Here is a 21151-nt window from a genome sequence, read left to right on the forward strand (position 1 = left end):
GTGAGGGCATTCCCCTTCAGTGCTTTGATTTTGGATAGGCTTGCTTCTAAGTGAGGGGTCATAGCATCAGGGCAGTGTTTGTGTGTGCAGGGACGTAGCCAGGATTTTTTTGGGGGGCATGCCTTTTGTGAGGGGGGTGGCAGAACCTCAGTTAGCTGCATTTTTATTGATTTGGGGGGGCAGCTGCCCCCCCCCCGTGTGTGTATGTAAATGTAAATGTAAGTTAACCTGGCTGCCAAGTGAGACTGGAATGCTGCGGAGGTGCATCTGTGGTAAAAAGCGTGAATGTAGCTCATGAACTAAAATGTGTGATTGGTGCGTATTTTGCGACTTTGCTATTTCATAGTTTTGATTGATGTGTTGATACGGTGCTGTTCACAGCTTTTGGGGGCCTTTGAGTCCAAAACTGTTATATAAACGAAGAGCAAGACTTTGTTTTAACAGATGAGCGAAGGGTTAAAGCTGTATGAAAAATTTATATTGGGGGAGGGGGGTTAGAGACTCTGCTTTAGAGCAGCCCATTGCTGAGGTAGAGATAATGGCTTTTACTTTGCTTGATAGCTATGCAAACAGCACCATTCTTCCCCCTCCTTTCTATTCTCATTCCCCCCCCCCCTTTCCACTCCCACACACATGCAGAACAATGGAGGCTGCTTACAATGCAACAGGCGCCTCAGGATAAGCAGAGCAGCTTCTCATGAGTGATTAGTCACCGGCTTCATGAGATAACCCCTTTCCTGCTTTCTCCCAAGATTCAGGGTGTCCTATTTTATTTCATTTTATTTTTTTTCATTTTTGCTGATATCTAAATTATACTCCTAGTCCTCCAGCCTTTTGCTATCTCCAAAGTTCATTCCTGTTTTTGCTAGGGGGTAGGCTCAGGTTTGTACAATACAGTTGTACCTCGGATTCCGAACGTCTTGCAAGTTGAACACCTTGGCTTCCGAATGCCACAAACCCGGAAGTCACTGTTCCAGTTTGCGAACGTTCTTTGGAACCCCAACGTCCAATGGGGCTTCTGTGGCTTCTGATTGGCTGCAGGAGCTTCCTGCAGCCAATCATAAGCCGCACGTTGGTTTCCGAATGTTTTGGAAGTCAAACAGACTTCCAGAACGGATTCTGTTTGACTTCCAAGGTACAACTGTATTAGCTCAGAGAGACTATAGTCTGCTTATCTATGTAAATGAAGAAACAGGTGTGCTTTAAAACCAAACAAACAACCTATCGGCATGCCCCATTAATTTCAGCAGAAGGTTCTTCCAAGTCAATGTGCTTAGGATCACAGCCTTACTGAAAAGACACCACTGACATAGCTAATTGGAGGAAGCCTTTTCTCTGGATGAATTTTTAAGCAGAAGCCTTGTCCTGGACTCGGAGGGATGTGAATTTATCTAAACGTTTTCCAACCTGGAAATAACAAATGTGAGTTCTTAGGAAGGTGCTGGACTGAAGTCTCTGGCAGCAGTGTTTCAATGTTGTTGTTGCTTGTTTGTTTACAAATAACATTGTTGTTGCTTTTAGGCAACTTTAATCCAGTTAGCAAATGAAACAATTAAGGGACAGTGCTCTCAGCCGTTGCATATTAAATAACTACATATGCATTGGTACGAGTGGTTAGTGTATTTTACGTGGATCTCCCCCCTGCCCAACATTAATATACCCTGTAGCAGCAGCCAGCCACCTTATGAAACGGATGCATGAAGCAGGGGCGTAGCTAGCTGCTCTGGCACCCAGAGCGGTGGGGGCGGGGCAGTCCGCCCATGGGGACACAGTGGTGATGCATGCACAGGGTCCGCCTGGCGGACGCAAGCCCTACGCTGCCATTTCGGACAGCATGGGGCCCTGAGCCACCACATCACTCCCAGGAGAGATGCGTGGCTCAGGTGTGCTGCAGACAGGGCCCCGCAGTAAGTGCCGCCCCCGCAGTGTGCCATTTTGTCACACACCCTCAAGGATGACACCCGGGGTGGACCGCACCCCCCTTCCTATGCCCCTGGCATGAAGAGAGACATGTAAGGGGTCCTTGTCAGTACATTTCCCTGTTGACTGGTGGGTCCAGTCACTTGGATCCAGGTTGCTATGTGGGAGAAGAACTGGTCACTATTCATACCCTGGGCTGGCTTTAGGCCTTTGGAGACAGACAGGGAGAATAGAGTCATTCCTGCCCCCAAATCCCACCTTTAGTCTCCTGCCGTTTGTTGCACAGCCCTATGGCTGTGTGTGTCTTACCCTGCATGTGGTGGCAAGACAGAAGCAGCATGCTGTTGATGACTAGGCTGGTGCCCTGGCCAAAGTGAACGTAAAGGCTGTTCTGTTTTCCTGGTCCAGCCAAATTGGAAGTTCCATGTGCTCCCTTCCTTTCTCTTACGTGGCACCACCCTCTCTTAGGTGAGACGCATGCCCTGTCCTACTTGGGGCAAGTGCATGGTCTTAAATGATTGTGGACCTGAGTAAGCTGCAAGTGCTGGTCATGCTCCCTTCAGCAGCTGGCCAAGGAACCATATAGGATGTTACCACGAGATTGAACACCCCACCAGCAAGACTCTGTTGGGTCACAATAATCAATATCTGGGAATTTTCACTGAACCTCTTCAAGAAAATGATGGCTTCAGAGATGTTTTTAGTGGGTTGACCTAGGCAGCTGGGCGTGGACGGTTTTCTTTTCTGTTTGGGGCAGCTTTGCCCCCATTCCTCCCATGCTTCAAAGCTTCCATAGGAAATTGTGGATAATGTTTCTCCCAGTGTGAGTGTGTGTGTGTGTGTGTGTCTGTCTGTCTGTCTGTCTGTCTGTCTGTGTCTGTCTTGGCTTGTCAACAGCCATATATCATCTCGGAGCAAATTTCCGAAACAGAACGATTTTTCTTGTGGTTTGTCTCAGTGAGACGATCTGCTCTGGATCACAGATGTAAATGACTCCCCATGTGTCGCTTCTGTGTCTCTTGGGAATTTCAGTTTGACATGGCTGGGGTGTGGGGGACTGCTGAAGACAAGCTGAAGGAACAAACAGCATCTCCTAGTAGGCTCTGCAGTGACTGCTTATTAGTGCAGAACTCGAAACGAAATTCATTTTTAATGGTCCTTAATGTGGTAAAGAAATGTTTCCAATACTGTGGAATTCAGGAATTCCTGCTTCTCTTTCCAAACCATGACATTCTTAATGGGATGGATATTCTGCTTCCTGATCCTAACTTTAAACATAGACATAAGAGCTGTCTCTGCAGGACAGATGTGTGTTCTTCACAGTACAATAATGAAGACAAGAGAGTAGAATGGGCTGGGGTACCTGTGGCGTTCCAGATATTGTTGGCTCCAGCTCCCATCATCCCTGACCATTGCCCCTGCAGGCTGAGGCTAATGAGAGCTGGAGTCCCAACATCTGGAAGGCCACAGGTTCCCCATCCCTGTAGTGTAAAGGAAGTTGGGTGACTGGTGAGGAACAGGCGAGCTCTTCCATAGGAAACAAATTAGAATGTCTCCTCCCTGCCCAGCCTTTTTTTCTCCCCCCACCTATTCTTTCTGGCAACAGCTGTGGGTGTAATGCAGTGTTCCCCAAACTTAGGCCTCCACCTGTTTTTGAACTACAACTCCCATCATCCTTAGCTAGCTGGACCAGTGGTCAGGAATGGTGGGGATTGTAGTCCAAAAACGACTGGAGACCCAAGTTTGGGAAACACTGGTGTAATGATTCCATACATGAGGGATTTTTTTGGGGGGGGTGGATAGACAAAAGGAGGTGGTACTTTACACAGTAGAGTGGTACCTCAGGTTACAGACTCCGCTAACCCAGAAATAGTACCTTGGGTTAAGAACTTTGCTTCAGGATGAGAACAGAAATCATGTGGCAGTGGCACGGTGGCAGTGGGAGGCCCCATTAGCTAAAGTGGTACCTCAGGTTAACAGTTTCAGGTTAAGAACAGGTCTCCAGAACGAATTAAGTTCTTAACCCGAGGTACCACTGTATGTAATTCAATTTATGCCCTGTGATGACCGCTAGCTTGGATGGCTTTAAAAGGGAAATTGGGAAATTGTTGGTCATGATGGTAGTAGTATGGAACCTCCAAGCACAAGTCTTGGCCACTTGAGGCCAGTCACTGAGGGGAAAAAATGGATAATGGTCCTTGAGTTGAGTTCTGCTTATGGGCTTCTCAGGCTCATCTAGTTCGTGAGAAACAGGTTGTTGGACAAGGCAGGCCTGTGGTCTAATCTAGAATGGCTGTGCTTACGCAGTTAGGTTGGCGCTGTTCTTTCTTTTCTTTAATTTGGTAAACTAAGGTTAGAGAAATTCTGCCTGAGGAGCTGACAACTGTTTCTCTCTAAGGAGTCAAAATTTACAGTCCACCCAGATAGCTCACGTGGGGTGTGCTAGGTTTGGAACGATGGGTAATATAACAATATTTATATAGTGCACATCAAAATTGAAAGCACGTGAAGCATGGAACTGAAAGCCTTTCCGCCTCACAGATTGCTCTCTTGGCACTTTGCATGTGCTCCAGCATATCAAGACATAACAGCTGCTGGCCTGTCTCAAAGTTGCTTCATTCCTCAATCTTTTCTGCCCCATCTCAAAAGGAATTGACACCTGGAGTCCTTCCACCCTGTGGAATATGCCGTAGGATTTCTGGTGTAGCACAATTGGGAGGCCACACTGGTTTTTTCCTATCTAGTTTTTCAATCGTTCGTTGCTCAATCGTTTCCTGACACCTTGTTCCCTCAAGAGTACAGCTCTGGAAAGAATAATGGTTTAACACAAATACCGTCGACACAGCCGGGAGCAGTGCTGGTATTGTAGGTGGCTGCTTTTCATGCACTCTCTTGTTGCTACCTGTAGATACCCCTGACAGCTGTCAGTTGCTCCATTATCAAAGAGATGGGGGGCGTTTGTGGCTTAGGTGATGAACTGAAGGAGAGCAATAAGGCCTATACTCTTTTAAGAGTCTTAATAAATTTATCTTTCCTTGCAACCAGGTAATACTGCATTTAGACTTTTTTTTCAAAGCTTATGCATGATAACAAACCAGCTGGGTACTTGGTTCAATGATGGTTGGACAGTGTTCTCGAAGCTACAAACATGAGTCTGACCAAACTGCGGGAGGCAGTGGAAGACAGGAGTGCCTGGCGTGCTCTGGTCCATGGAGTCACGAAGAGTCGGACACAACTAAACAGCTAAACAACACTTGGTTCAATTAGGCACATGCACAGAAAAATAACTTAAGAGTCGAGAGCAACAAGAAACAAATTACAAATGGGGGCATCTATTCCTGAGAAGGGTCTGCTTCTAGGAAGCTGTTTCCAGAGACACTGGATGTAGATAGTTGCTTTGGCTAGTTCATGGCCAGGGTAAAGGATTTGGGAGTCCCATATATTTCAGTGGGAGAGACTAAACTTAACTCTCCCATTGAAATAAATGGAATTCCAGAATGCTTCACATTGGCTGGATTGGAAACTTGCCCATTAAGGTGATAAATGCTTGTGCATAAATCTTATTTTTGGATACTTATAGCTGGGCCTTGGTGAATGCCCTATAATGTTGAAACAAATTTGCCAGTAAGTAAGGAAAATGAAGATGACACTTGCCAATTTAGTTCTTCTCAGAATACGTAACCTTTTATTCTGCCCTTTTTTCCCCTGGCACAGTGAGCGATAAAGACAGTTTGCAGAGACATTTGGCAGAAACATGAATGTGTGCACACAATATTTAAACAATTTATATACCACTTAACTACAAGAATCTCTTAAGTGGTTTACAAGGATCCGTTACAGAAAGCAAATAAATAAAATAAAATCAGTTAAAACTATAAAAGCAATCCACAACTGAAATACCTTTTGGAATAACAATTTTTGAAGCCTTCAGGGGGTGTTGGAAATTAAATAGGGAAGGGGCCCGTCTGACCTCATCTGGAACACAAGGACTGTAAATCAGAAGTCTTAAGTAAATTTACTCAAGGCTATGTCTGGAATCTGTAGCATTGCAGGGAAATTAAACTCCAGGTTTATCTTTTGCATAAAGACAAATGCTTCTATATGTGAAGACAAATGCTTGCAACAGCATCTCCCACCCAAAGACTGGGTGGAACTGCATTCTGCAAAACAAGCTTGGGCTGGCATGATAAGGCAGACAGAAGACGGTAAACCCATTCATTGCCAGCTCAGAGTGGAATCCACCTTTTTGCAGGGAGCAGCAGAGGTGTCAGTCTTGAGTGATTTTGAAGCAAGTCTGAGACTGCATTTTGCGGTGTGTCTCTTTCAGAAGAGGCAAGTCTGGAGCTGTTTCTTTCTTTTTAAGCCACATGCTTGGTTGCTTGCATCCATGTGCAGAAATTGGCTGTCATCCAGTTCATGAAATATGAGTTGATAGATCATAGGGAGTTTAAATCTACTACATGCCTTGATTAAATATGCATGCATTTATTGCATGTGAAAGAAAGGAAGAAAGAAAGAAAACAGTTCTGGAGAGAGAAGCATGCTTCTCTTCTTGTTTTAGATCATCCATGCTTGTATAACAGGCTTCATTCTAGGAAAGGCATTGCTGCTGCTTTTTTTGCCAGGGGGCAGTGCTGCTTCTGCATCAGGAGCCTGCTTGAAGGTGCGCTGTTGTCGTTGTCGTTGTTGCTGTTGTTAAGTGCTTTTCTCTTTCAAAATTTTGCTGCCTGGTTAACTGTGGACACCTTTTTAATGGATCAGAAATTTTACATGCAGCCCTATTGGAAAAGGGATGCTGCAGAACAAAGGGTTCTTGAAATCAGAGGAGAGCATCAGCTTTGCGCACAAAAGGTGCCAGGTTCAATCACTGGCATCTCCAGTCAGGCAGGGCTGGGAACAACTCCCTGCATGAGACCTAAGGTGGATGGACCCAGTGGTCTGTCCTTGGCATGAGGCAGCTTCCCATGTTTCTAAAGAAGGAGGCTAGGTAGCTTTTGTAGCATTAATTAACAGCACAGGCTGTCAGGCAAGGGTTGCTTAGCTTGCATCCCTTACGCAATGAAATATGGCTTGCATGCACCTGTGCAGAAGTTTCACACTGAATGCAAGAGGTGGCAGTAGCTGCAGCCCTGTGCAGAACATGAACTTAGAGGAGTGTCTCATTCCCACTGCAGTTAGAGAGCGCAAAGCAACACACAACTCGTGGCAACAAGTGTCCAGTCTGCATAGGTGGGAATAATTCATACTTCCCCAATAATTAAAAAGAAGCACTTCCAAACTTTTGAGCTGCTCAGAATGAACGCCCGGTGCAGGAAGACTGTAGCTGGGAAGAGGGAGTAGCCTGGATTTCGTAGAGACTCAAATGCAGATTTCTAGCAGCTGATGGCCTGAGGTCAAGGGACTTGGTGGATGACTTTTCGTGTGGGTGTATGGAGACCAGGCGTGAGTGGGTATTGTTTGACACGGCGGATAGATGTTTGGAAAGGGAACAGTGGGCTCTGTGGGAGTGTGTCAGGCAGTCATTTGTTCTGCCTTCCCACAGGAGGGGGGTGGGTCTGTGGGTTGTTAAGTACAAGCAAGGAAAGGTACATATTCATTGCTCATGCTTTCTCTGCCCCCCCTCAACCCCACGGACATGACAAAGTTCATTTCCATCCGTCCGGATTGCAACAGGTGAGATGGACAGCCTGTGTTTCAGCCTCCTCTCACCTCTGAGTGGAAGCCCTTTCGAAGAGCTTTAACCTCATGGCAGCGCACAACCGCTTTTTTTGTAACAATCGGCACTAGAAAAACCGAGCACTACCCAGGTGCAGGCAAAGTAGGAGGGAGGCTGAGAGAATCTCTCTCTCTCTCTGCTCTTCTGCCACCCACACAACATCTGAAGCCCACGTTCTGAGTCAGGAGCTTTTGTGTGGGGGAGGTCAGATGACTAAGGATGGTTGGCGAGGGGGGAAAGAGATGCATTCTCTCAAGCCTGCGTATACTCCTGTTGCCTAGTGCCCCCTGCCGTCCGGCCATGAATGGAACGATGGAAATAATTAAGAGCCTCGGACAGCCCGCAGTCGCAAAATGACCACGCTCTCTGTTTTCCTCTGGTCCTTGCCATGCTTGATGCAGACAGTGAAGGGAATTCTGCTACAGACCAAGTGATGTGTTAATGCAGAACGACAGCCCTCCCTTCCACTTTGTGCTGTGGCTCAGATGGGAACACTTGGGTAACCTCTTTTGCTTTGTGTTTGTTTCCCTCCCAGTTCATTGAAGCTATCACCAACAAGCAAGGCGAGCTGGAGAACTACGTCTGCGATGGATACAAGATGGCGCTCACAGAAGAGAGGCGAAGATTCTGTTTCCTGGTAGAGAAGCAGTGTGCTGTGGCCAAAAATGCCCTCACCTACCATTCTAAGGTGAGCGAGTTGTTGTGTCGGGGTGCTGTACCCTTGGAACCATCGACTTGGGAAGCGGTTGGACGGAAAAGTCCCTCTGTTCATGCAGTCCCTCGGGAACCCAGACACGGGCAACATTTGTGTCCTGGCTGACTTCTAAACTCCTAAAAACCAATTTATGAACTCAAATTACAATAGCAACTTCTCTGCCACCCCCAGATTGCAATATTGGTAATTGCGGGCCACAAATGGTTGCTCCTTTTCAAGGAACTTGAAGGGAAATAATGTTCCTTAATTCTGATGGGGATGTTGCACACCTTCCAGGTCCAAGTACTTCGTCTCAAGTTGTTCACAAATGTACACATGTTTGTGAGCGAACCAAGTGTCGATGCCAAAGAAAATGTGCTTGCTTCAGTTTGTTCCGAGCTTTTCACCCCCTTGGACTGTCTTAATTTCCTATGCCTACTCCTGCAGTATGTCTCCCAACAGAGATGCTATCCACCACACTCCATATCTAGTAGTGTTTTACAAAGCTGCAGTAAGCATAAGGAGCCTTATACCTGTGGGCCCCTGCAGTAGTTTCCAGGATAATTAAAAACGAGTGCTTTCCTTTTCAAGAGCTGTTTCAATATCTGAAAACTACTGCAGGTTGGAAACCTGCCTCAGGTTGTAATATATCTGCCCAATTCTAGCACAACAATAAAAGCCCAGCGGCTCTGGAGGCCAGATGCCTAACCCATTCAAATTCATTTCAGTCAGAACAATGCAGGAGGTTTGGGTTGGTACCCACTGCTGCAGTACCAATATCAGCACCAACATTTTCAGAAACGTTTTAGGCCACTGGGGAAGTTTGTTCGGGTAAGATGTTCCCATCAAACCCATCCACTATGGTCTATTGCTCAAGAACGATTAGCCCAGACTGCATGTTATATGAAGCATGCTTTTTTAAAAAAAGGTGTTGGAGTGGCCACTTTTCTTTTTGAAGGGGAAAAAAAAAATATTTAGCTGCTCAACAGTCTGGATCAGGGCCTTGTGTTGGTTTCCCCACCAGAAATTTCCCTAGCTATTAACTGCAGTAAGATGCATATGGCAACCAAGGGGGCAATTTTCTGAGAAAAATTGGTGCAGGGTGCTAATCTGCATTGGGAGAACTAAATCAATCAGGGCTCTGTGTACCTCCTTCCCTTCAAAAAGTGGTCAGCTTAAGCATGCTTTTTAAAGCTTGAGCAATGTAACATGGGCTAGCTCTTATGTCTCAACAAGGTTTATGTATTCTAACACATATTAATTTGGTACTGTTATTGTTTCACAATATTTAGATTCCTTGCTGTCCCAACCCCTAAGCAAAGATGTTCAAAAGTGTCCCAGCCACACAGGGAGCACAGGCTTCAAGCTTGCTAAATCTACTTTTGTATGTAGCATCTAAAACACTGCAATCCATCAACTAAAGCAAAAGTCAAGGCTGCTTCCAGATGGAAGTTTGTTGTAGAATTGGTGCTGCTCACACACACACTTTTTTTTGGAAGTGCGCACACGATGCCATTGTTGTCAAATTGCCAGCCCAAACTTTAACATGTAATTTGGATTTCACCTCACAGCAGAAAAAAGCGAGTAAAAATAACCCATTATATACATCTGCAGTCGCTGCTGGTGTGGAATTTTGTCGGCATGTTTATGAGGTAATTGGTTTGTCATGTGGTGACATTTCTGTGGGCGGTCTCTAAGGCCGTACCCCTACTTATGTGTGTTCCTCACCTGAGCACAACCTTGCTATTTTGTTTTTGGCAGCCCGAATGATGCAAGCATGCCTATTTCTACGAGCTGTTGCATCCTGGAAGGCCTATTCAAATTTCAACAACCCATTTAAAGCGAGCTGTTCTTTCATAATCTCCAAACAAGTACATGTGTGAGATCTCCCTGGAGACTGTAATCTCAGAACACGCACCAGATTTTAGAAACAGCAAGAACAACACAGAGGTCTTGCGCAATACAGTCATACCTCGGGTTAAAGTTGCTTCAGGTTGAGCGTTTTCGGGTTGCGCTCCGCAGCGACCCGGAAGTAACAGAATGGATTACTTCCGGGTTTCGCCACTTGCGCATGCGCAGACGTTCAAAATGACATCATGTCCATGCGCAGAAGCGACGAATCACGACTCACAGGCGCGAGTTGCATTCACTTCAGGATGCGAACGGGGCTTCAGGATGCGAACGGGGCTCCAGAACGGATCCCGTTCGCATCCAGAGGTACCACTGTACCTCTGTTACCCTTGTGCAAGCTTTAGTAAGGCAAATATCACTTTTGAACATGTTCCCCTTAAAAAACAATTGAAAATGGATATTGTAATCCATCCCCAGCCAAAAGCACAAGCTTCCATTTGGCCCAATGTGAAACGTAGCCATAGGAGCCAACTTCTATGTGGGGGCCAGCCAGCTAGCCCCCACCCCCGTTGATAGGCATTTCCATTCAAATGGTGTGCATGCACTGTGTCATGTGATCAATTATGCAGGGCGGGGCTTATTCAAGTTGGCATTCCTGAACACAACTCACGGTATATCCACATTTACCTTTTGCCTTGCTCTTTCCAAGAACAGGTCCATGCTTAAAAAGTTGTGTCCAAGCTCCCCCCACCTCCATGAAAACCTATTCTTTAGCGCTCAATCAGAGCAAACTTCAAATTTTCTTGTGGATTGAGCACTAAAGAGCAGGTTTTCATGGGGAAAGCTCCAGGACAAAAAAAGGGGGTGTGCTTTGGATACAGAGCTTTCAAGCATGTGTACCTTCCTGGAACAGAAAAAGGCAGGGGAGGATAATAGAATCCTAGAATGGTAGAGTTGGAAGGGACCCCAAGGGTCATCTAGTCCAACCCCCTGCAATGCAGGAATCTCAACTAAAGCATCCCTGCAAGATGGCCACCCAACCTCTGCTTAAAATCTTCTAAAGAAGGAGAGTCCACCACCTTTTGAGGGAGTACATTCCACTGATGAGCAGCTCTTACCACCATAAAGTTCTTCCTAATGTTTTTAAATTCAGTAAATAATAATAATTCAGTCTCCTCTTTAGGAGAGGGACAAATCCCATACATTTCACTGGATGGCAGGTGGTGGAATAGCAATGAATATCCATGACGCCTCTGAGCAGCTTAGGGGAGCGCAGGGATTTGTTTTGAGTTTCAGAATTACACCGAGTCCAGTCTTTCCCCCACACAAATCCATTCCTGGTCACCCCAGGCTTTCTTTCTTTCAGCAGTCCATTTTTGTTGGGGTGGGGGGAAGAGTCATTTTGTGGTTATTGTTAAAAGATTAGGAAGTGGGGGGTCAGAAACCCTTGCCAATCTACTGTAAACTTTCTAGAGATGAGCTGTAGATCCCAAAATACCTTCTGCCCACTTTTGCCAGAGATTCACCACAGACGTATTCAGTAAGTAGGCAGCAAGCGAGCCATCAGGTGGTGGGCCTGTGTGGATTATGACTCCAGAATGCCATACTGCACCATATTTTCCCTTGGGTAGCCAAATAGCGAAATAATCTCTCTTGTAGATGCCCTTGATGGAGAAACAGCCTATATTTCTAGGCTGTCGGTGGACTCCTGCTGGTATTCAGAAGAAACAAGCTCTACCTTTTAATTACTTCTTTCTCTGTATATCACTCATTTCATTTAACCATATCCATCTGGCAAGATTGAAAAGGTGTTTTTTAGATAATAAAGGGATTAGCTGAAAAGTCCCGCTTAGTCATAAGCATCTTCAAGCAGTAGTGTGTGCCAAGCAAATTGACAACATATGCTAAGGGCCTTTTATATGTTGATGATATATGTAAAGCACAAGTTAAGAAAGAATTCTTTCCCCTCCCCCATAACGAACGGGCAAGCAGAATTGTTGGGTTTTTTCTTTTCTTTTTGTGGTTTAACACAAACTTAGGGCCTTAGGGCACTTTCCCCACCTCCTTTTTATTATTATTTAGACTTGTAGATAGGAATATCTTCCCTTAAAACATTAGCTTTGTACTGAGGAGGTACATATGAACTTCAAGTAAAATGAGAATAGTAGCTGTATGGTATATATTTGTGTGTGTGTGTGTGTGTGTGTGTGTGTGTGTGTATCTGGGCATTGAGATCTTTGGGGGTTTGTGTTTAAATACTGGAGAGCCAGTGTGGTGTAGTGGTTAAGAGCAGTGGACTCGTAATCTGGTGAACCGGGTTCACTTCTCCGCTCCTCCACATGCGGCTGCTGGGTGACCTTGGGCTAGTCACACTTCTCTGAAGTCTCTCAGCCCCACTCACCTCACAGAGTGTTTGTTGTGGGGGAGGAAGGGAAAGGAGAATGTTAGCTGCTTTGAGACTCCTTAGCGTAGTGATAAAGCGGGATATCAAATCCAAATAAGTATAGACTAGTGACTTGAGTGTTAACACTGTGCAGGAAAGGTGGATACATACCTTAAATCAAACATTAAGGGTTCTCAAGCTATTTCAGTTTGTGAGCAGACCAATTTCTGCTCTTGCAGTGGAACTTGACCTTCATCTACCCCCCCCCCAATGTTCTCCTTACACTTCGATATGGATTTAGTTGCTATTCTGCTAGCAAATCTTCCCTACTCCAAAGCTCTTTTATCCCTCTCAGATGGTGGGGAGGGAGACATGATGTAGGGAGACTAAGGACATATCCTGAAAGGGACCAAGATGGAATTTCCTTCCTTCATCTCCCATCAGAGTGGGAAGAAGAAGAGTATGCAGTTTTTATCCCAAAGTTGCACATCTAGTCATCCAAAGTAGGCCAAGGATGCTTTGCTTTTCACACGCTCTGGCAAACCCCTCTGCTGTAGTTGCCGTACCCCATCGCTGTCAAAGCATGAGACCGGCCCTTCTCCTCCTTTCCGTTTTCCCTGTGGCTTATTGCTTGGGGCGAAAGGAAGTGGAGCACTACAGCACATGGGAGACTTGCTCAGAAACACAGTGTGCTCCCGGCGCATTGCTGTGCTAGCGGTAGGGTGCTATCAATATACAACGGTGGTTACTAGGCTGCAGAGACCAACCTCTCCATAGCAACAACACTGTGTGCAAGGAGGCCCTAGAATAGCCTTTGGCAGCCTCCAGGCAAGCATTAGGTTAGTTGCGCACTGGGGTGGGGGGAGGGGGTGATAACACAGCGGTGGATATGCAGGTGCTTTGGGTTCTGAATAGGAGTGGGAAAAGATGGGGCTTTTCATAGAAGTGGGAGTTTTGGAATGTCTGAAGCAGCTGCACAAGCAAGTAATAGTTAAGTGGAGGAGGGAAGCTCCCTTTGCCTGAGGATGTGGTACTCAGTGGTAAACATAATTCCTGCGTTGCAGGGGGTTGGACTAGAAGACCCTTGGGGCCCCTTCCAACTCTACAATTCTATGATTCTATGATCAGCTTTATTAGGGAGGGGTGGGGTTTTTTGTTTCGTTTTTTACAAGGGTCATGACACGCCTAGTTAAACTTATTCTGAGATTGCTCAGGCTTCACCTCTGCTACTAGTTACATAACAGAAAGCATTCATATTGAATTGTGTTTGTGTAATAATAATAATAATGATGATGATAATAATAATAATTTATTATTTATACCCCGCCCATCTGGCTGGGTTTCCCCAGCCACTCTCAGCAGCTTTCAACAGAATATTAAAATACAATAATCTATTAAACATTAAACGCTTCCCTAAACAGGGCTGCCTTCAGATGTCTTCTAAAAGTCTGTAACGTGTGACTGGCTAGGGGAAGTGGCAAGCAGGCAGAAAGTCTGCTGGACTCCAGTCAATGGCAGTCAGGTGTTCCGAGGCTTCCTGCTGCCTGATATTGCCGAGTCTTAAACCAATCTCTCCCTTTCAATACAATAGTAGTAGTAGTAGTAGTAGTAGTAGTAGTAGTAGTAATAATTAATAATTAATAAAACTAAAGCTCTGATATCCCAGAAATAAGTCAGAAACGTCACAGAAAAGAACTTCCCAGCACTGGGAATACTGACATCATTCATTCATTCATTCATTCATTCATTCATTCATTGCATTTATATCCCGCCTTCATTTCCAAGGAGCTCAAGGTGGCCTAAAAGGTTTTCTCCCCCTCCTCATCTAATCCCCACAACAACCCTGTGAGGTAAGTCAGACTGGGAGGCAGTGACTGGCTGAAAGTTACCCAGAGTTTCATGGCCAAGTGGGGTTTGAACTGCAGGCTCCCAGCTCCTTCTGTGGCTCCGCACCTGGATAGCAAGAACAGACAGTTTGGTAGTGGGGATAAGTTCACCCCTTGTAGGGAAAAATCCTGGGATGAGAACTTGCCCAGAGTCTGACCTCACTTTATTTATCAGATGTGCTTTATCTGAGCAACTACATCCCAAACTATATTTTAAGATGTGCTAGGGGGAACTTATTGCTTCCCTTCCATTATAAATACTTCATGCACCTTATTTCACTGGCCTATCGGCTGCCATTACCTACGTATTCATTGTCTTTTATTGGACTTTATCTTGTTTATAGCTCACACGGGATCAGGGTGAATCTCATTCACTGTCTTTTAACTAGACAAATGGTGAACAACTTGGAAGAGTGTCCATGTGGTACAAATTCATAAGTCTCAATTCTCTTGGAAGCCAAAAAACTGTGGTGCGGGGGTTCAGCTTAGAAAGGGGTCTTGTTGTCGTTGTTATTATTATTATTATTATTATTATTATTATTATTATTATTATTATTATTTTACACAAAACCTTCGATGGAAGCACACTGTGCTTTCTCTCTCCTTTTCCCTCACACTGCTCTCCTTTGTTTCTTCAGGGGAAAGACATCTTGGCGCAGAAACTCCCTGTGTGGCAGCAGTCCTGCTCCGATCCCAACAAGATTCCAGACCGCGCTATCCAGCTCATGCAGCAAATGGCCATCAGCAGCAATGGGACCATCATGCCCAGCCCTCTCTCTACATCCAAGTCAAACCTCATCATCTCGGACCCTATCCCTGGTGCCAAACCACTCCCTGTCCCACCAGAGCTGGCACCTTTTGTAGGAGTAAGTACTGCATGTGTGTGTATGTGGGGACCCAGGCAGGCGGGCGGGCGGGATTTCATGTTTCCTCTTTCAGCAAGGTGCAGTAGACCTAGAATAATGTTTTGCCAACATGGTGCCCTCCATATAGCCCATGGCCAGGAATTATGGAAATTGCAGCCCAGCAACAGCAGGAGGGCACCGAGTTTTGGAATATTTGTCTTGTTCTGAGTCAGATGGTCAACCCACCTATCTTGGTATTGCACGCTTGCTGGCTGGCAATAGCAGCTCCCCAAGGTTTCTGGGCAGGGGTTGATGCCAGGGTTTGACCCTGGTGGGGGGCACTTGGCATGCAAAGCACGTGCTCTACCTGTAAGCTACAGGCCTTCCCGTTTACCATCGCTTGCGCAGTTAACAGAACACAGGATATTTCTGACTTCAGGGTTACTGCCATTCTCTGCTTGTGGTGCAGTGGGTCAGTGGGTCAGGCTGTTAACCAGGAGGCTGGTGGTTTGAGTCCAGGCAGGGATGGCTGTGGGCAGGATTCCTGCATTGCAGTGGGCTGGACTTGATGGCCCTCGGGGGTCCCTTCCAACTCTACAATTCTATGGTTAGGCCTCCCCTGCTAAAGATGTATGCTTCTGCATGCCCCCTCCTGATTAATACAGTTGGTTATATACGACTTTCTAAATATAAATATATATACTAAAAGGGGGGAAAGGCATGTTTTGATGTGTTTTGCACTGAAGCAATGGTGGGACAGTTGTTAGATTGCAGCTCCCATCAGCTCCGGGCAGCATGGCCAAATGAGAGGGAAGGCATCCAGCAATGCTTTGAAGGCCAGGAGTTCCCCAACCCTGCACCGAAAAGGTTTCATGGATGTGGCTGTTAGAATTCCTGCTCCATGATTGCAGTCATGGGATTGTTGTCTTTCACATGACGGTATATGTTTTGACTCCATAGAGTGGGAAGTGACGGAAACAGGATGTTTGTATTACTGTGTTCCGTGAAGTGGGACTATTGTCCTTTGTTCTTTTTCTCTTTGCTGTCTGATGCTAGAGAGAGAGGGAGCCATGTTGCAGTGCTCTGTGTGTGTTTATATGTAAATAAAGTAGATTAGCCAAAATGCTGAGTTGCTGAGGTCTGTCACGCAAGTTGCGCAAACTCAGCGGGTTCCTAAGTGTGCCGATGTCTGTTGGCATCGGGCGCTGTGTTGTTTGGGCAGAAGAAAGCTTTTGAAGATCCCGAACAATCGACCAAGAGGGAGAGAACATGCCAGTCGGGCATGTGTCTCTGCCAGGGTCCTACTCGAGTGTAGGCTGAACTCCTGACAGTGGCCACCTACTTTGCAGTCCTTGTGTACTGAAAGCTAACTGTCCTTCCTTCCTTCCTTCCTTCCTTCCTTCCTTCCTTCCTTCCTTCCCCACCCGACTACAGCGAATGTCTGCACAAGAGACCATTCCAGTAATGAACGGTGTCTCCAGCTCAGAAGGCGAAGATTACAACCACTGGTCTGACAGGAAGCCTCCTCAGCCTAAGTCCTTATCCCCACCCCAAACTCAGAAGCAGCTGAGCGACTCTTATTCCAACACGCTTCCTGTGCGCAAAAGTGTCATGCCGAAAAACAGCTATGCAACCAGTAAGTCAACCTCTCTCTCTCTCTCTCTCTCTCTCTCTCTCTCTCTCTCAAGTTTACTGGCATGTTCTGTATTCTGTATATTTATTCCCAGGGCTCTGCATTTTGATGTTTGGAATCTTTGCTCTAAGCCACTTTGGGCACAGCTTATTGTGCAAAAAGAGGCATATGAGTAAATCCAGCCATTCTCTCAGGAGGCAGGTGGATATTTAGACAACCCTGCAGCAAACTCTCACCTTTTTTTGGAGTGAGCCATCTTTCTGATGCTAGGTGGAATAGCCACTGATATTGTTTCAGCATCAGTGAAGTGGGAGTGGGAGAAGGGGGCATCGAAACACACGGAGGAGGGTGGCACAAAACTCTCTCACCTGGATGCCCTTCTGCCCCATCACCTACAGGACAATAGCGCTAAGATCAGAGCTAAGTCCCTGCCTGTTGCCTTTTGCTGTCAAAAGAGCAGGCAGAGGCTTAGTGCTTAGATAACAGTTAGAAGATTCCTGTGCCTGATGTCACATGACAGCAGGTGACTGGCAAGTGGGCATGGTTTGCCCAAAATGGACTTGTGGGGCAAATACAAAGGCTTGGGCGTCTAATTAGACACACAGCCTGGACGTTCTCAACTGTAGCTCCAAATGGTTCTAGCACTCTGCCCATTTCTGTATAATTTTAGAAGAAAAGAGCCATATAGGTATAGCATATTTTTTGCAATACAGTGGTGCCCCGCAAGACGAATGCCTCGCAAGATGGAAAACCCGCTAGACGAAAGGGTTTTCCGTTTTTGAGCTGCTTCGCAAGACGATTTTCCCTATGGGCTTGCTTTGCAAGACGAAAACGTCTTGCGAGTGTTCCGATTTTACCCCGCTCCCCTCCTTTTTCTAAGCCGCTAAGCCGCTAATAGCCTTTTAGCCGCTAATCCGCTAAGCCTTAAATAGCCGCTAATAGCCTTTTAGCCGCTAATCTGCTAAGCCTTTAATAGCCGCTAAGTCTTTAATAGCCGCTAAACTGCTAATAGCGCTAAGCCGCTAATAGGGTTGCTTCGCAAGACGGAAAAACCGCTAGACGAAGAGACTCGCGGAATGGATTAATTTCGTCTTGCGAGGCACCACTGTAATGTTCATAACAACAGGTACAAGCTAGACTCCCGTATCTGCTGCTGCTTGGTTGTAGCAGTGGATGAGTAATCTCTGCAGGGTAAGGCAAAGTTCATGGCATTGGACAATGGGTTATCCTACTGTGTTGCCACTGCTCCTTTCTGTGCCATGGCAAACAGACATATACCTTAAACCTTATTTAATATTTGTTTTAACAAGGAGATTGCTCAGTGCTCCATGTCCATGTGGGTATTCCATGCCAGGAAACTCACCCAGCCTTTCTTTCCCCTCCTGGCCCCGCTCCTTTGCTGCCATTCACAAGCAGGAGGGAAAGGTTTAGGGTGATGAATGAAATGTTGGGTGCAATAGGGAGCTTTTTTTTTCACAGCAAAAACAAAAATAATAGTGGGGTGTTGGGAAAGTTACCTTGACCCCAAAGCCTGCAAAATAAGGACTCTTATGGGAGAGTGGTCCATTAAGTGGCCGATATTAAGAATTTGCTCAAGGCCATGTGGCACAATTATGAGGGATGCAGATTAAAACACTGGGGGTTTTTCTTGGACACCTGCATTGCTGTACTTGTGTTGCCAACAGTGAAGTAAGAGATTTTATGAGTATGTATGAGTAATACGTTAGGTGGTACTGGTGGCTTGGGAAGCAAACCATTCAACGCTGTTCCTTTTAGGAGGGCTTGTTCACAAGATGTCTCCCATAGATCACGGCCTCACTCTTTTGTTGTTAGCTCATTCCTTGGAAACTCGCTCTTAACAGAGGGACTGCATTTACTGACACCATCTATCCTTATTTTTCATTAAAAACAAAACTTGTTTGTTAGAAGAATTTTATTCTTCAACAGAAACAATTCCTCCAAACCAGCACAGAAAACAATGTAAAAGCTCTTCTTTGTTAATCTTTTGCATTGAGATGGCATCTGGCATTTTAAAGTAAAAAGAACGGGCGACATTGTCAAGCCTTGAGTTTTCTTCACATTGAGGGTCCACTAGGAGGGGTGGCGCTTACCTGACCTCCAGTCACCAAAGCCTCTGTGGCTTACCAGGACAGAAGTGGGAGGGGAGAGGCAATAGCAAGGTCAGCAGGGTGCAAATGCGTTGGGGAAGCCAATCCAGTGCTCCCCCCAGTGCCCTTGCAACACACCGACTGCCCCACTGCCTCACCCTTCCCCCTCTTGTAAGCCACAGCAAAGCTGGCGATGGGTGGTCAAGTAAATGCCCCTTGCCACACCAGCCACTGCTCAGTGTAGACCAGCTTATGAAATCCTCTCCAGGGCGAGAGGCAGTTCTGATATTCCAGGATGAGAGTTCCAGTCCTGAGAGCCAGCTTTGTTAATCCTTTTCTTTTCCCATGCCAGCTGAAAACAAGACTCTGCCCCGTTCCAGCTCCATGGCAGCAGGGCTGGAAAAGAACGGCCGGACAAGAGTACGAGCCATCTTCTCTCATGCTGCCGGGGATAACACCACCCTGCTGAGCTTCAAGGAAGGAGACCTCATTACGTTGCTAGTGCCTGAGGCCAGAGACGGGTGGCACTACGGAGAGAGCGAGAAGACAAAATTGTGAGTGTGGTTGCTTCTGAGTCTTGAGAATGTGGGGGGAGGGTGTCCCTCTTAAAGGTATTCATTTGACATCATCTTCTTTATCCGAGTACCTGGAGGCAGTACTTCTGCCTTGCCTCTCTTGCACTTAGGTGTCTTGGCTTCTGAACATTCACACGCATAGCATAGCTCAGATCAAAGCTGGGATGATGGCGTCTGTGTTGTTAGTCCAGTATCTTACATCTGTATAAGAAGGTAGGGCCAGAAGGCCAAGCACGAAAAGTTCCAAAACTGTTCAAGCCAGTATTTATTGGGGGAAAACCAATGTATTTTGTGCATGGGGCTCTCACACTCTCCTTCTTCGAAACACATCTTGACTTTCCAGTAAATTGGGGTGGGTAAGCGTTTTTTGCGCCCAACTCTCTTAAGAGCCACAGGACAGCAGTGGGTGTGGCCAAAAGTGGTCCATTCCCCATGCATGGGGTGGAGTGTCACCCCTTCTTTGGTATACTATAGTTCTGGAGCAGAGAATGGGAGGTTTATTCCCTATTGCCCCCTCTGTGCTGCAGCCCTCTAGTGGCGAAGGGGCATTAGGAATAATAATCAACTACAGTAATACCTCCGTGAACGTCTGCCTTGACTAGTGTCCATTCCGGCAAACGTTGGCGGCAAACCCGGAAGTACCGGAACGGGTTACTTCCGGGTTTGCCGCTTGTGCGTGTGCAGAAGCACAAACCTGCCCTGCGTCCTTTTTGGCTAGCGGCCGGGGCTCCGGAACGGATCCCAGCTGCAAAACGAGGTACAACTGTAGTGGGGAAATGGATAATCAGATCAGTCTTCTGATGAGCAGGGGGAGGCCTGCATCTTCTTAATGGCGCTAAACTGGGCAGAGAAGTTGAAACCTGGCATGATGCTTGGTGCTCTGATCTGATTATCTGGTTTTTTTAACCCCCCCCCCCAGGTAACCAAACTGGGCCAGGGGGCTGGATAAGGCATGCCAGTACACCACTCCTGGCAGTAAATGCTGCCTATGACCATTTTGGAAAATATCCCTTACACTTTTTATCTTGTGTGTTGCACTGTGGTTGGAGTTTGGTGTGCCAACGTGCGGAGCGCATAATGAACAGCTCTGCTCTCTGCTTTGAAGCTTCCACACTGTGGAAGGAAGAAGTCTTAAGCATGCCAAAGGGAAGTTAAAAGGAATGGCAGAAATTGCAAGGCCTTTTCACTCCTAGAGTGTCTGTGGCATAACATGGAACAAAAGCTGTTGCTGGGTTAGACTGCACAGTATGTTTGCTAAGGAGTAGAGGAGAGCTTGTTGCTTGGCAACGGTTGTGTAGGTAGGTAAGCTCCTCCACAATCCCAGAGTGTTTGTGAGCTCTCACATAACCAGGATCTTGAGTCTTAAAAGGTCCTAAATCTGGAGCTACAGCGTTCGCCAGTATTTCTCCCAGCAATTACCATTCTTTCCAGGGGGTCTGGGAAGAACTGAATCTCTAAGCGCAAGATTCAGACGGCCTGCTTCAAATGGCAATTGCCCAAGTAAATTGCTGGCCTGATAAGCAGAATTGGGCCTTGAAGC

The 21151-nt window shown here is 46.3% G+C and overlaps 1 protein-coding gene across 4 annotated transcripts in view; it reads left to right on the plus strand.

The window, feature by feature from the left end:
* The window catches only part of BAIAP2 (BAR/IMD domain containing adaptor protein 2), a 136362-nt gene that overhangs the window by 97813 nt on the left and 17398 nt on the right, over positions 1-21151 (plus strand). For all 4 annotated transcript variants that reach the window (XM_081180892.1, XM_081180891.1, XM_081180893.1 and 1 more), the window contains exons 7-10: positions 8172-8324; positions 15089-15316; positions 16730-16931; positions 19389-19590. In XM_081180892.1, the coding sequence (XP_081037018.1) occupies positions 8172-8324; positions 15089-15316; positions 16730-16931; positions 19389-19590 (785 nt within the window). The remainder of the gene's footprint in view (positions 1-8171; positions 8325-15088; positions 15317-16729; positions 16932-19388; positions 19591-21151) is intronic.

Source organism: Podarcis bocagei (assembly GCF_964188305.1).
Source record: "Podarcis bocagei genome assembly, chromosome: 2".
NCBI classification, from domain to species: Eukaryota; Metazoa; Chordata; class Lepidosauria; order Squamata; family Lacertidae; genus Podarcis; species Podarcis bocagei.